This window comes from Trachurus trachurus, assembly GCF_905171665.1.
Source record: "Trachurus trachurus genome assembly, chromosome: 3".
NCBI lineage: Eukaryota > Metazoa > Chordata > Actinopteri > Carangiformes > Carangidae > Trachurus > Trachurus trachurus.
In genome coordinates this window covers 33,671,876-33,688,468 of record NC_139893.1, presented here as the reverse complement: position 1 = coordinate 33,688,468, position 16,593 = coordinate 33,671,876, and the positions used below count along the sequence as shown (strand labels likewise).

At 42.8% G+C, this 16,593-nt stretch overlaps 1 protein-coding gene across 1 annotated transcript; it reads right to left on the bottom strand.

The window, feature by feature from the left end:
* Positions 1-7,531: 7,531 nt before the first annotated feature.
* Positions 7,532-15,265, bottom strand: ccnd1 (cyclin D1). The gene is made up of 5 exons (XM_083969241.1): positions 14,755-15,265; positions 13,165-13,380; positions 11,851-12,010; positions 10,797-10,945; positions 7,532-10,412 (listed from the first exon to the last, which is right to left on the bottom strand). The coding sequence occupies exons 1-5, from the start codon at positions 14,950-14,952 to the stop codon at positions 10,257-10,259; spliced, it is 879 nt and encodes a 292-aa protein (XP_083825367.1). The 5' UTR covers positions 14,953-15,265; the 3' UTR covers positions 7,532-10,256.
* Between the last annotated feature and the right edge of the window lie 1,328 nt (positions 15,266-16,593).

Genomic DNA, 16,593 nt, shown 5'->3' with positions numbered 1-16,593 from the left:
TGTCTTCTGGTCGGCAGCTTCTGAAGGCAAACAGAGAAAAGAGAATGAAGGAGGAGGGGGGGATGAGGGGGGTAGGAGGTGTGACAGGGGCCAAATGAGAGAGGCTGCATTCAGATGAGTGTTTTAGTAGACTTGGACCCTCTTAAAGTCAAAAAAAAAAAAAAAAAAAATCGAAGGCAGAGACGTAGTGAACAATCATCAGACGGAGAATCTGAAGAAAAGGAAGGAGCGGAGGAGAAGAAGGAGGAGAGAGGGGAAGGAGGAAGAATTTTAAAAAAAAATCATGGGAGGAAGGGAAGGAGGAGAGAAGGAGGTGGAGGGGGAGTGGAGAAAGATGAGGAGGAAGAGCAGGAGGGAGAGAAGGAGGAGGAGGGGGGAGGCCGGGGTCTTTGAGAGAATGTGGAGGAATGTGGGGAGCAGGTGGTGAGTGGTGACATGAAAAGCAGTGGTGACAAATGCAGCCGTCCGGCCGGCCGGCAGCAGAAAAGCCCTCTGAATGAAACGGTGGCTTCAGATTTCACCACGAGCAGCACACCAACATGGGGAGAGGGAGAGGGAGGGGGAGGGGGGTGGGGGTGGACGTGGGTTGGGGGTTGGATGGGAGGAGGGAAGATGGGGGCAGAGAAGCGGATACACACAGTGTCCTCTGAGTTAACACCCACTTTAGATAGAACAGCTCTCATTCAGCTGGATCACAGGTTTACAGTCACATCAGGTTTGGAGCGTTTTCATTGGTCACAGGAAGCGAGTTTTCAAAATAAAACCTGATTCCATTGTTCCTTTACATTGACTTTATTCGATTATATTTATGTATTTATTGGAAAGCAGGTGCACATGTCTGTCACTACAGACAGGAAGACATATTCACATGAACACACACATACACATATAAGACATTAACCATGGAATAAATAAAAGAAACAAAACAACAAAAAAGATTATGTAATATTAAAAATATACACATATACATATGTACATGTAAGTCCAACCATTAGTCAAAATTCATATTGGCAGACACGAGTTGTAACTAAAACAATAAACGGTACAAGAAAAATAACACAACACTTGCATATTTTACAGCTCCTTCACCCTAACACACCCCATCCCCACAGATCTTTCTTTAAATTACACAACATGCTGGATATTTCAGATTAATACATAAACATACAAAATAAAAATAAAGAGTTAAATCATAGCTGGAGCTACATTGAGTGCTTCCTTCTTAGCTTTGAGCACAAGCTGGCCTGCTCCATTCATCCTGGCTCCAGAGATAGCACCTCTGTTAAGTCCACATCACTCCTTTACATTGGTTTAACACCACAACTGCATACTGCAATATCAACACACACTCTACACACACAGATGCTAGTGAGCGGTCTAGGAACATGGATCTGTCTCATGTTGCTGCAGTTGTGGTTCTTTGTACTTAATTCAACAGGTGGTTTTGTAAATTTGTATGTTCCATTTTTTTTTTCTCCGCATATTGTTTGTTATTTGGGAGCATGAACATGGTTGTTACTTCCCTTTTAAGGATAATGCTTATGGGATGTAACGTTAAGGAAGTGGCTGCTGGGACACATGGCAGGTGGGTGTTAGACAACAGAAATGATAACAGAAACAAACCAGTCACACTGGAATAGAGGAAACAAAGAAAAGGTCAGGGTCTACAAGACCATAATAACAAACAAAACTCCCATCACTAACCAGAGAGTTTGGTGCAGCAGACCAGCGATGCCTGGATGCCTTTCCGGATGTGAGAGCAGACACTCCACATGATTTGTTGGTGCCGGTCGTTTGTTGTTGTTTTTGTGTGTGTCGTGCTGCAAGTGACACAAAGGACACTTCCAAATCAAAATTAATCAACGGAGCCGTTCACATTGAAACTGATCTTTCAAATCCGATCAGAATCGCATTTGAAACCAGGTCGCATTTGATCTGGTTTGGATCAGATCTCATGTAGTTTTGGGCTGTTCAGACTGTGAAAAAATCAAACTCTAGAGCTGTGTCCCAATTCAGTTGCTGCAGCCTCTGGAGGCCGATTACGTCACAGGCCAATTCAAGGGCAAATGCAGCCTTCCTTTGCCGCTTCTAGGAGGATGGACTGCACCTATCCTTAGTGGAGTCCCGTATCCCAAAATTCTTCGTGTGCTGTGTTATTATCCACCTAGCATGCTAGCTATCGAAAGTTGAGGCGGCTCTGTGCTGTAGCCATGGTAGCCCCGTTCTGCGGCCGGCTTAGAGGCCTGGTCGCCAGCTGAGCAGGGCAGGTGAGGAGCTGAGTAGCAGCTGGAAGTGTAAAAAAGCCGCCACCTTCAAATGTTTAACGTTAGGACGTTGGGACACATCTTAGATGTGGTAAAAATCCAATTTAGGGTGGCAGTGTGAACAAGGCCTGGGAGGCTGGTGTAGATGTCCACTGGTGAGGCCGTGAGGACAGCTGACAGTCATCCAGACCAGCCACAGGAGCTCCAGGTGAGATGGTTCAGGCAGCAGGTGGTGGAAAAGAGGAGGACATGTCATAGCTGTAACACACTGGACTTGTTTTTTTTGTTTTTATTTTCCACTAGGGATAGTAGGCTACCTGGTTCCAAGCGAGCTGAGCCTGTGGGGCAACCGCCATTCCGACATCTCACCAGTCCGACATAGGCCTCTAATTGTCTAAATGGCAAAATGCCCCATCATTCCGACAATTCTTGCCTCCTATGGTCGGAATGACAGTATTTTTTTTAATTTTTTTTAAACATCCTGCCTTTCTGACAATTATAGCGTATTTTTTTCCCCAAACGATTTTGCACTGGTTGGGCTTAGGCAATGATGAAAGGAGTTGGTTAAGTTCAGTAAAAAGAGCAGGTAAGAGAGTCACCTGTTGAGTAGCGCACATTTCCTTATATTGAAAGCCTTGTTGGAATGGTGGGACGTTCACATGTTGGAATAGCGGTATGTCGGAGTGGTGGTATGTCTAAATGGTGGGATGTCAGAATGACAGCATGTAACCGCTGAGCCTTTACCAAATGTGACATTGACCAACTGCAGACACATGTAACAGTTTGTGTCACATTTTGAACATACTGGCTCCAAGAGACAGACAGAAGTGTCAAAAATGTTAGCTACAACCTTCCCTGGTCTCTCCTACTATGAAGTACTCTGACCAAAACCGAGTCGAGCAAAGCAGAGAAGTGCTGTAACTGTGTAATGGATAAGGGCCATTAGTGGCTTCACATGGGTGTTTATTATTTGCATTAATTCAGATCTGACCCAGAGTTGATGTGACAACTGCAGCATGTGACCCAAAAGCTGGATTTTTGTCAGCTGCTGCCTTATGTTTATCAAAGCAGATCTTTGTATGTTGTTTAACTAGTGGGAAAAAGGCTTTAGTTGGAACTCTCTGGTGTTTGTACAGTGGATTTGTGCTTTCCAGTGGATGTGCAGAAGTAATTGTAGTGATGCTGCCATACCGTATCTCTATGACAACATTATAGAAGAACTAAAAGAATTACAAAACTGATTTTTTTTTATTTTGGATGTTTTTAGCTTTTCCTCTATGCGACTATGAATAAGTTAAATTTAAAAAACACAATAAATGATTATTTGCAGTAAAAACCCTGCATACTGTCGGTCTAAAACTGGGCAACGTGAGTGTGTGTTGAGGGTATCAAGTGAAAATAGATAGGCACATGCATAGCTGGCTGTTGTACATGTTGCATGTCGTCGTGTGTGTGTGTGTGTGTGTTGAGGGTCTTTGTCTGCTGCTGGTCGGGCTGGCACTGGCAGGCCTGTGGGAAAGGATTAGACTTTCACGCCTTTTCCTCCACACTGAAGCCCCATCAAAGACATTCCTTGCATAACAAATCAATGAGTACTGTCTCACGCACACGCACACACACACACACACACACACACACACACACACACACACACACACACACACACACACACACACACACACACACACACACACACACACACACACACACACAAATACTCCTGTTAATCATTAGCACCAAACAATAAAGCCTATTTCAGACAGAACTTTAAATGTGCGCAGGAGGAAATTAGCAAAACTTATAGAAAAACTTTGCAGCAGAATAGAAATTGCGTGTTGACCTTAGACAGAGTTTGATGATGACATCACTTCAATGTGAAGAAGTAGAAAAAGCAGGAGCCATCATAAGGAATTGAAGGATTTAATGTAATCAATCAGCATAGATGTTCTACTACTAGCTCACAGGTCATATTCTACATGATGGTTCAGTTCCTGTGCAGGGATGTGATTGGACAAGGATAAAAAAGCAGGAAATTATACGGACCCGTAGCACAACACGGCAACAGTGCAGCCATTACACACAATGACATAATTTTGTCACTTTATATGAAAAGTGCAATATGCAAACATAGAAAACAATTAATTTAACAAGAAAAAAACCTCAAAAGATGCAAATATTATTATAGTGTGTGTGTGTGTGTGTGTGTGTGTGTGTGTGTGTGTCACACACTTCATTTTGATCGTTCAAAATGTGTGTCTGAGACAAAGAGAGACAAGAGAGAGAACCTGTGAACAAGTCTTTCAGTGTATTTCCCGCAATGCATTTGACCTATCACATAAATGAAAAATCTAATTATGTTGGCAATACACTCTTAGGCCCCGTCCAGACGAATACGCGGCTTCACCGAATCCGATCTTTTTCTTAATCGTTTAGAAAAAAATCTCCGTAAACACGGCATCGTTTTCAAAAATACCTGCGTCCACACGGATCCAGTGAAAACGGATATATGGTTGGATTGTTACTCTGGTAACAAGTACAAAATATGACATTCCAACACAAAGATTCCCCTGCTAACATCTGCCTTTGGGCATCAATGAAAAAAGGTTTAATGGACACTCACACATGGGTCACATGACTGTGCAGCGGTCGATAAAAGCCAATAAAATTGGGTTTTTATTCGCTACTAATCACAACACAAAATCTGGTGAACCTGCCAGTTTTCAGCTCTTTTTCATTGGAACTTCCTTTGGAGTAGAGACCTGTTACCTGTCCAGCATGAACACAGAGGACACACTTTTGCACTAAGATGACTGGTTCAACACAACCTCAAAAATACATTTTAAAACATGCAGTCACCTGTGGAAGCATCTCACCTGCAGGGCTGAAGACTTTTTTTTTTCAGGAGACCTAACTCTGGGATGAGACGTAACAGATCAGTTTCACCACAGCAGCTTGGCAGCACGAGTCCATGTGATGGCATCACTGTGGAAAAGGGCCAATCAGCTGGGTTACCTGGGGTTACAGGGAAAAAAAAAAAAACACACTTGTGAATTTTGGTGGAAAAGGAAAGTGGATGCTTGCTTTCACCTGAACAACAACAACAAAACAAGCGGACCAAAATCATTTGTGAAGAATGTGACAGAACATTTGTGTCAGGTTTTTATAAAATCATCAAAACACGAGTGAATCTTAAAGGGAAAGTTCAACACTTTGGCAAATTGGCCAATTGCCATAATCCCTATAATCATAGCAGTAGGTTTGTTACCTTTATTTGTCGATGCAAGCTATTTTTAGAATGGCAGAGCAGAGTCGTGAGCTGCTCAGAGCTACGCTACGGAGGCTAATGGGATTTCTTGGTTTCCCTCATCAATCTCATCAAATACACAATCCAACAACTCCAAAACGCTCTGGTGGACAAGTTCTGACCTGCACATTCACCACACTATGAGATTATAACAGAACGTTACCAGACAGAGTTGTTTTCGAGGTAAATTCATGCAAAACCGCTGATGCGTGTTCCTGTTGTTGGCAGTTTTTCGGCAAGCAGTCTCTGTATTTACCTCTAAATAATATCAATAGTTAACAAAGCCTATCTGCAGAGTGGCTTGGTGCTGCTGCACCTCTGATTTAACATGATCATGAAATTAGAAACACTCAACTGTAACTTCAGGCTAAATTGAGAAGCTAGCTAACATTATTAGCTAATGACTTAGGTAACTAATTAACATTAGTGCTCATCTGATACTTTCTACTCTGAAGGAAATACGGTAAAGTGTATGAAGCAAGGTACTTGTTAGTTAGCTACTGCCATCAGTAAGTTTTGAAACAGAAGGTTTGTGAAGCTCTGGAGAGAGCTCTTTGTTTTCCATCATGAGATGCTTCTTGTGTGACACCTTAGCGATGAGAAACCTTTGGGCATCAATCAGGACTAAAGCAGTTGATATTACAGTAATGAGCTCTGATAGGAGACAGGAGGACTTTCTAAATACTGACAGATTCCAGCTGCATTCTGGTTTTTTGTTCCTTTCTGCATGTGTGCATTTCTTGGGTTATTACCGACACTTAGTGAAAATTTCATGTCAGTAGCCCCGTTAGAGATATATTTACTGAGAAAAATTGTGACGCATTTTAAGCAACCCAAAACTTGATTGACTGCCGTACAAACATGGCGGCGCAAGATGGCAAGACCACTAAAGCAAGACCCTTGCTATATGTATATATAAAAGAAGAATTATAAGGCTGCGAAAACCAAACAAATTTTATTTTATAGCGATTATACACTTACACAAATACTGTATGTTCATGGGTAGTATATTCAGATTTTGCCAATAAACCTTGCCAATTTATTACACACTGGACCTTTAAATGTACTAAAGGCCATAAGGTAATAACTTACTGTACGTTACTGGCCTAGTATTAAAAAATTCTTTGAACACGTGTGCTGGTGCCGATAATGTTATAATACATGAATATGACTGCAGTTCTTGTAAATAATCGCATTGCCGTTTTGTGTAGTTTGCTCATCAAAAAGAGTTACAGTGGATGGCATAGTCATCATATTCATTCATCCAAGATACTTTTTTTTTTTTTTACGTATACCTTTCATATAGGATTATATCAATTCTATGAGATATTTGAGGATGTTGAGGTGTCAAATGAATCATTAAGCATAGGAGTTTTTTTCTTCTAGATGAGACACAGGCATACCACGCACAACTTCAATTGCATAGCGTCAAAAGGAGATGTAATGCTAGGCTAATAACGTAATAACCAGCCAATAATGTAATGTAATTTGGCAAAATGTTATGTTATTGGCTCAAAATATGTATTATATTATTGGCAAGTTATTACATTTTCATGTTTCGGTTTCTACACACATTCAATACTTATTTTCCCCACTGTGTGTAACTGCATGTGTTTATGGGACTCACACAGTAAGTTAATAAACAGAGTTAAACTTTATAAGTAACAGAGCATCAAATCAATATTTTTGAAAATAAGAATTTTCATTTAACTATAGTGAAAAGTTGTCTTCTGTTGCTCTGAAATGCTTTTTTCTTTTTTTGAGAGAGAATAACCAAATATATGTTATGTCACCAGATCCTGACGGTTTGACATGATTCTAACCCAATCGTGAATATGACTGTGTGATTATGTGAATGAGTCATAAACACTAAGATGTTTGCGATGAGCGCTGATCTCCTCCTGCAGGACAAGAAACACCTCGACAAGGCTCCATCTAAAACATGTTTTATTGTGTAGTCAACACAATACACTGTTTGTTCCAGTTGCAGAGAACTGGCATGAAGTAGACACAACTGTGTGGAATGATTTGTAAAAACAAAACAAAACAAAACAAAACAAAAAAAAAACAGTCTATGGCTTACCGAGCATGACACTGAATCTATGTACAAACTCAAATCAACTCACTGACAGTTTGAAACTTGGAGCACAAAGCTTTTTTTCTTTTATAAATATAAAAAGGGGGGGAGGAAAGACGACCGCTATGGGCCTAAAGGGGGGATAAAGTCTCTTTCACCGAGACAGCTTAACACTCAACAGAGTTATACATATCCCATTTTCTGTTATGGCACCAGTATCAAAGCATGCCCTGGACTCGTGGCTCTCCATCGCCGATGCTTCACCTCAAGCAGGTTTAACAGAGCTAGTAGGCACTGAACCAACAAGTAGAATAGAATAACAGCTAAACAAATAAAAAGACTACAAATTAGAGATAGATCTTGACTGTCACATGAGGTATTGTGGATCAAAGCATTTCTGTACATTGTCTCATTTTCCTTGTTTTTTTTTTTGTTTTTTTTTTTGGAATAGTACGGAGAATCATATTAACGTAATTACAAACCAAAAAAAAAAAAAAAATCTGATCACATAGAATCTACATAAAAGCAACAAATGAGGATGTCAATAACACAATTTTCTATGAGAAAATTCAAACCTAGAATAGCAGTATATTGACATTTATATGTATAAAAACATCAAAAAAAAATATAGCAGCAAACAGGAGAAAAGCATTGATTTTAATTCATTACGTCTGTCATCTTTTTTTTTTTTTTTCCTTTTTGTCATTTTAAACACGTAGCTGGGATTTACTTTCTATAGCAGCGGAATACAAGGAGTGTTTTCGCTCCTACTCTCTATCCTTAATGTACAATCAGAAACCTAGTGAGCAGGGTTCCTACACGGCCCGGCGCCGCTCCGTCCTTCCTTTAGAGTCGTTTACCAGCTCCTGTATAGGAACCCTGACTTTAACTCTACAGGGTTAAGACACATCTCACTGTGGAGCCTTCACCCTTTTTCGCCACCATTTCTCTCCTCGGTTCTCTTGCCAGCTTTGCTTTCCACTTTTCGTTACTCTTTTTTTTTTTCCATACAGGCAAGTCCCCGACAAACGCAGCCCATGTCTTTTAAGTTTGTGCAAAATCATGTCAATAGCCTCAACACTCCTCTTTTTTTTTAAGCTTCATCCCCATCCCAGAATCCATGAGCAGTAAGTGAAGTTGAGCTGGAGCGATGGAGGAAGACGCCGTCCTGGCATTTTTTCGCGGGCAGACCGGAGTTTTAGCTTCACAGAGCAGTTGATGGCCTCGCTGCACCGGGTTCAGCATCAGCACGCAGAGCCACGGTTCGTCAGCAAACTACCACATACAGGCTAAGAAAAATAAATAATACTATATGAAAATAAAGTATTATTTTCAGTATAAAAACAATACTTCTTTTTATGTTTACCCCCATGGACCTTCAGCTTTGTGGCTCTGCACACTGAGGCTGAACAGAGATGGAGAGGAGGCTCTGCCTGTGAAACATCTGATCAACTACAACTCAAACATGAGCCTTGACCAGCATTGGCAGGACTCTGTGTTCAGCCCGGTACCGGTCGACCGCTCCGTCCCATCGGATCCAGGCGCTGCTCCGACTCTCTACAAGCATCAGAACCCCCCCGCGTGCTCTGTTTCCATCTTGTTTTAAAAACTGATTTTTCTTTTTTTTTTTCCTCAGACGAGCCAGCGGCGCTGACCAAAAGTGCTTCTTTTTTTTTAGAAAACAAAGTTGGAATGGTTTCAGGTTAAACTACAACAGAGGGAGAAAACACGCGCACACACACACACACGCAGGCTGTGGAGCTGCTCTCGCTCACGTCCGCATCCATTTGATCTCATCAAACTCCGGGCCCGGGTTGAGGCGGGTCGGCCTGGGCGACACAGCGTCTCACACTACACTTGGTTTTTTAAAAGAAAAGAGGTATAACACTAACTGATAAAGACGTCTAACATGATATACGATAAAGTGACTAAACATAAGCAAGCGGAGGGGGGGGGGGGGGGGGGTATATATGCATGTCTGCACCGCCACAGCACAGACATGGCAGCTTGGACAGGAAGTCTAACAGATTCTAAATACAACAGGAAAAGAATTGAAAAACAAACAAACACCTCTTCTCATTAGTACATTTCAGAATTCAGATGAGGACAAACTACAAACCTACTGTACACGACACTTTGGGATGTTTTAGTAGGCAGGTCGACTCTGTGGTAATTGAAAGATTCCTAGTTTAATATTTGAGGGAATAAGAAAAAAAATATATCTAGTTAAAACGTCTGTTTGTGGCTTCAGCTCCAGCCCACACTGCTCATCAGTGTCTCTTCTCTCCACTACGTACGTGTAGTGTTCATTTCATTTCCCAGGATGGGAGGGGGACACTGGCAGGAAATGTGACGTGTGGCGAGGGGGAGGTGGTGGCGGTGGTGGGGGGGCGCTCTGACCCGTTTCGGCAGTCGTAGCAGACGGCGTGTGTGTGAGTGACATGTCGGCCATGATAGCAGCCCACCGGGAGGATGGAGGATGGAGGAGGAGGAGGAGGAGGAAGAGATGTCCCACCTCCCCCACCCGACGGCCCCTCCCATCAAACCTCCCGTCCACCGCTCGCCCTCAAATTTTTCAAGGTATCGTTGCGACGCGACCGTCCCATCGTTTTTAAATGTTGATGTCTCGGACATCTGTGGGCGTGCAGGACAGGTCCACGTCCTCGTCCACGCGTTTGGTTTCCGCGGCGCCGCTGTGCTGCTGGGCTTGCCGCAGGCTCGACTCCAGCAGAGACTCGATCTGCTCCTGACATGACCGCAAGCAGTCCTGCAAGTACAAGGGCTCAGAGTCAGGACCACGGCACGGCTAATACATATGTAATAACGCCACATTTAGTTATAACATCCTTGAATGTAATATGAAAATAAACTTTGCCGCATTTTGTAAAAAGTTGTTACATTTTGCACCAAATGATTACATTTTCTATATGAAAAAAGTGCAACACTCGCATTTTGTAATAACTAATGCATTATGTAACAACTTATAACAAAATGCGGCAAAGTTTATTACCTATTGTGTCTAGGCAGATAATTACAAATTGCGGTGTTATTACATCATGAGGTGAAAACGTATTACATTATTACATAATGCAACTTTATTACATAATGTTGTGCTACAATCCATTTATCTGAACAGATGGGAGCTTCATACCGGGTCACTGCGGATGACCTGTGACAGGAAGTTGGTGAGGTTCTGGGAGGACAAAGAGGGGTCTTGGCTCTTCAGGTAGAGACCTTGAACAGCAGCGACCACGCTGCCCGCCGCCACCATGGACGGAGGACTGGCGATGAAGTTCACATCTGGAGAAAAGACAGAAGGCTCTTGTTAGGACAATTAATCAAACACAACGTCGGCTTCACTACACACACACATGAACACAAACGATCAGTGTTGTTCCCTGTTCCTCACTAGTCCAGACTCCAGGCTCTACACGTCTGCTGCTCTCAACCTTCAGCTTCACTGATGGTGACAACCCAGCTGGAACATCTGGTAGTCTCGAAACCAGTGGTTCTCAAAGTGGGGTCCGGGGACCCTCAGGGGTCCTTGAGTGGGTACAAGGGGGTCCCCAACTTTTTTTTTTTTTTTAATGAATTTTCCTTTTTTTTACGGAAATATTACGTTTCTTTACAGAAATTTCTCTAAATCTTTCCAAAATTTCACGCCATTGGCCCTAATTTGAACGTACATTGACTAAAAAAAGGAACGATATTCACTCTCAGAACAAATATTTGTGTATTTTTGGTGTTTGTTTCAAAATTTGGTCCAATGGGGGGTCCGTGGTCTAATTTGTGTCAGTTTAGGGGTGCTGCTCTACACAACTCTTCACTTTTCAGGGTGCTCATCAACAATAGATGATTATTACTGATCAATACTGAAAGCTCATCGGCAACGCCTTCCATATTTTCAGGTGAGGTTTCTTAAGCGGCCTACAGAGTCAGTGTCTTCAACTTTCACACCAACATCACATGTCTGTGTGTTTGTGTGCTGTTGTGTCAGGGACATGAACTATTCAATAAGATAAATATATATACGTAGGCTATCTTTATTTAAGACTCAAGGTCCATTGGCATGACAAACACAACAACAGACACACAACACATACAATAAAAGAGAATAATAAAATAAATATATATAAGAATAAAAATATATGCACTGTGTATAATAAGATCTCTTCATATGTGTGTGTGTGCGGTTCCTGTCTCACCTGTAGCACAGAGCGCCACAAAGGTCTGGGCGTGCTTCCTGAGGATCTGCTTGGTGGACGGGTAGATCTTCAGCTTGGACAGGAAGTGCTCGATGAAGTCGTGAGGCGTGACCGAAGCCAGGTCCCACTTCAGCTTGTTGAGAACCAGCAGCTCCATTTGCTGTGGACGGACCAGACCAAAGGCACTCAGTCACTCACTCACACTGACCCACTCCACTCTGCTCTAAGACTGTAGCCCCAGCAGCTGCAGCCCTGCTACCCCAGTGGTGTAGTCTATCTATGTGATACCCAGGTATACCCACTGAAAATGCATTCATATTACACATTTGGTCTACCAGCAGAACTGAGAACAGACCCAAGTCTATGCATTTTAAAATCCAGGTTTTCTGTTTTCATTGCTTACGGCTGAGCTCTTTTAAAGAACTTTAAACCCTAATCTTGGATCTTAATTGTTTTAATACAAATCAATATTTCATGCTGGTTTTTTTGCTTTTAATTGTATGTTTAATGTTTCCAATTTTTATGTTTGTTTTTTTCCCTTTTCCAGTTCTTACTGTTAAATGTATTATTTAAAGCACATTGAGTTGCCACTTGGTATGAAATGCACAAAACTATGTAACTATAGTCTCTATGTGATACAGGTATTAACAGTGTACCCAACTAAAGAGCAGTATACCCACTACACCTATTAGACTACACCACTGTACCTCACCACCTCTTATATCTCCTATATCTATATTTATTTCATTCACTTCCTAATTGACAAATCATCTCCCTGTGTGCTGTGTTTTAATATCTAAACCTCTAAATGCTGTATGTTTGATGCAGCCGTCTTTCTCTTTCTAGGGTGGATAAATATCAGTGACATGGTCGTGTTTGCATCCTGGACTTTATCTGATGGGGGGGGAGTCACGGAAAAGTGTGACCGTGCGTCTGCGCCTCGGCCCTACAGCCAGCAGGTGTCGCAGCGAGTCAGTGTTTTCTTGGCAGTCACTGAGACCATTCATGAAATCAGAGAGGCCTTCCAGTCACCATGGGAAAGTCACAGGCAGCCATTCAGAGCTGCTGCACCACAGCTATGCTCCTAACTGTTTTATTTCAACCACACGACCGATACACGACCATTCAACACCATCAACACTACACTCTACCCCCCCCCTCCCTCCTTCCTCCCTCCCCTCTCCACAAGTTGACACCATCTAACCAGGATCCACTCTACACACTCTACCGTTCTTGGCCATGCGGTTCTGCAGTGCTTGCTCTACTTGTAGCCTATGTGTTATGCAACATCCATGTCTTGCAGAACTCAATTACCAGCAGTTCTCCGGGCTGGACCGAGTTGTCCGTGTAGATGCAGAGTTTCTCCGCCGTTAAGGGCACAGTCTCCTTCATCTTGGATGCTAGAAACATGCATGTAGCTCCCAGCAGCTGTAGCCGTGTTTTCCTGGTGGCCTCCACTGATAAAAATCTGTCCAAATAGTTCATAGCCAGGGGAAAAACCTCCTCCTCACATTTCTGTTCCTCGCAGACCTAGGGGGTGAGAGAAGCACTTAGAGATTGCTGTTGCTTGTTGGGAGAAAATTCCCCCATTCACACATACACACAAACACATATCTACATATGCATTATTAAGTCTTTATATCCATAGGCTCATCTGTCTGCAGCAGTATCTTTCACAATCATCCAGAACGAATTTACTACAAATAGAATATTTAGTCGGTTTAATTCGTTGGGGCTTAGATTTTAAATAAGGAGATTATTTAATGCTAAATTAATTTCACGTGCAACTGAAAAGACCCAAAGTCAGAGTATGACGAGTTTATTGGAGAAAGCGGGTGTGCAGCAGTCATGAAAACAGTCGGGAATTAGTTTGCAGTCAGTTCTGAGAGAGACACAAAGGTGGCGTCGATGCAAGTTTCACTCTCTAATTTCAACTTCGTCATCTTTTCAAAAAATATTTAGAAATATTTAAAAATTATCAGGCCGCGCACAAATAGCATGTAAATGATCCTCATCGAACACCTGATCGGATCAGAGTCAAATATGTCGAATTGCGGTTCGTGGGAATTTAAAATAAAATAATTTCCGAGTATGAGTCGTTTTCACGTGCTGCAGGCGACGCTTCCTCTGGCCGCGCGATGCAAGATTTCAGAAATTAATTAAAAATATAAAACGACGGAAAATTCTGTTCGAAAGTGCATGTAAATGTTCAATAAGACCCAGTCTATCAAACCCGACTGTTTAAATCGTTCCAACAAACACGCACTTTTAATAAATGTCCTTTTTCCCGAGCGACCTTCACGGACCGCGGTGGCTCCCGTGGAGCAAAAACAAACTTCACCAGTTGATCCCAGTGGAACCAGTCGGAGCAGACTGTCTGGACCGGGTCCCAGACACACGTTCATTTCTTAACATTTTAACCGAGTTACTGTCATCGATCCCAATGTTACAGATTTTTAATGATATTAAAATCCTTCTCATATACGACAACAAAGATGGCGCGTAATAGGCTACTGGCACGGGCCGTACTGCATACGTGTACATTGCTGTTATTTAGGAATATTTCCCCCCTGTGTAATTACATTTCATAACCTTGTGGAAAATATAGGCAGAGGAATAATCGATAACAAATGTATAGGCTATTGACGGTGGAGCTGAAGGCGGTCTGGATTTGCTCTTACAGTCAGGCCGACGGACCACCCAGCACTTATGAGGACATAGTTTTCACAGCGTTTATGTAACAAGCAGCGAAATAACAGACAGGAGCCTCTCACGGCACCAAACTTTAACACTTAAAGACGAGTCTGCCGTGTCCGAGGTGGACGACAGAGAGCGGCTAGCGACAGTTAGCAGCGTCACACAGGCACCACAGGCAAAGTTGTAAGTAAAGTAGCTACAACCAACCTCCAACATCCAGGTGGCAACTATTTTCCTCATTTTAGGCACAATTTCCTTCTGAACACACTTGAAGTAGTTGGGTGAGGGCAGGTAGCTCTCCTCCGCCTTCAGCATGGTGTGGAGGACCCGGTCGTTGAGCAGGTTGACGTCCTGGTAGGCTCTCCTGATGGAGTCCACCTCGCAGCACAGCAGCTGGTCCTCCATGGTTGCGTTGTCACTTCTTCTGCCTTTTTTTTCTTATAATGTTGCACTAATTTTTTCGGAGTGTGACGCCGCTTAAAGTGTCGCAGGGTTCGGGCGGAGGGCGACGCAAGGCAAGGCACGGTGGCTCGGTGGCTTTTCTTTAAATCACTTTTTTTTCCTCGCGCTGAAGCCGCTGCTGCCGCGTGCTGCTGCTGCTCCTCCGGTGTGCGCGAGCCCTCTGAAGAACAGAGCGCTTCCCCCCGCGAGACAAAAACCCCTGCCTCGCGCTCAAGACACACGGACACACAGAGACACACACACATACACACACACACACACACACACACACAAAGTTTACCGGTTGCGAGAGCGCGCTCAGGAGGAGGAGGATGAGGAGGTGGGGTGTGTGTATGTGTGTGTGTGGGAGGGGGGGTGGAGTGGGTACGCGCGGTGACGTCAGCTGTTGTTAAGAGGGGGGATCAAAGAGACAAGCAGTCTATCCCAACAAGAAAGCTATCAAAACTATAAATCTGTGCTCCCACTTTAATATCTTTAATTCAATTTAATTTTCATTGCTCATGTCCCCTGGTGTATCTTACTTTTCTAATTTTTTTTTTTTTGGGGGGTGGGGCTATTATTATTATTATTAATCGTTTTTTTTAAATTATTATTATATTTTATCTGTATTTATGTATGTATTTATTTTGTTGTTACGTCTATTTGTTATCCAATTGTTATTAATGTGATGCTCATCACATGGTTTGCTACACTGTTAGTGTATTTTGTAAATCAATAATAAAGTTGATGAGAAAAAAAAAGAGAGAGACAAGCAGTCTGCTAGGGAGCGCGCGAGGAAGGGATTCTATTATATACATATATATAAAGAAAGAGAGAGGAGGGGGGGTCCTCCTCCCTTCCAGAGCCTGGTGGCTTCTGAGTAGGAGGTGGGAGGTCCTGGGTCTGGGGAACGTCTGTCCCCTGGCGGTAGGGGGCGGTCACGGCTCACACCCCCCCTCTTCCCTTTTTCCTCTCTCTGTGTGTGTGGAGTGAATGAAGGCAGCAGCTCCCACCAACATGAGGTGAGCACATGGGACAATAGCAGTGCTCTCAACACACACCATTCTGCTTTATTTATTCCTTCTAATCCCGATCCATACAGTGAAGGGACAGGGGCTGGCTGCAGTCAGTCTGGTCTATCAGCCTGCACTACCTGCTCAGGACCACAGGCAGCATCAAACACACTCACAATCAACCTACCTGTTGAATACAAGCAACAACAAAACACACTGTTAAGTCAAGTTAGAATAAAGATGGTGGCTGCAGTCCTCAGCTGGTGATTACAACATGAAGCTCAACTCTCCATGTAGCACTGAATCGATCAGCTGAGCCAGATATTAAGTTTGTTTGAAGACCTCGTGAGTTCTCAAACTTCTTATCAAATGAGGAAATGCATTATTTATTAAGATAATATGAATTATTGATCACGACACGTTGAAAAGGAAATCTGATGTTTATCCTCTGGAGTTTCATAACACAGAAAACAGAAGAAAAGCTGTTTAGAATGAAGAGTGCAAATAAAGTTTGAAGACTTTCTCTAACACACACTCTGCCTCACACACACACACAAACGGGAGGAGACTGGAGCTGCACCAATGAGAGGAA

Coding starts and splice junctions, on each gene's coding strand:
- ccnd1 (XM_083969241.1), bottom strand. CDS start 14,952: ATGGAGGACCAGCTGCTGTGCTGCGAGGTGGACTCCATCAGGAGAGCC. Junction 13,381..14,754: donor TTGCCACCTGGATGTTGGAG/GTTGGTTGTAGC, acceptor CTCACCCCCTAG/GTCTGCGAGGAACAGAAATG. Junction 10,413..10,796: donor AGGTCATCCGCAGTGACCCG/GTATGAAGCTCC, acceptor TTGTACTTGCAG/GACTGCTTGCGGTCATGTCA.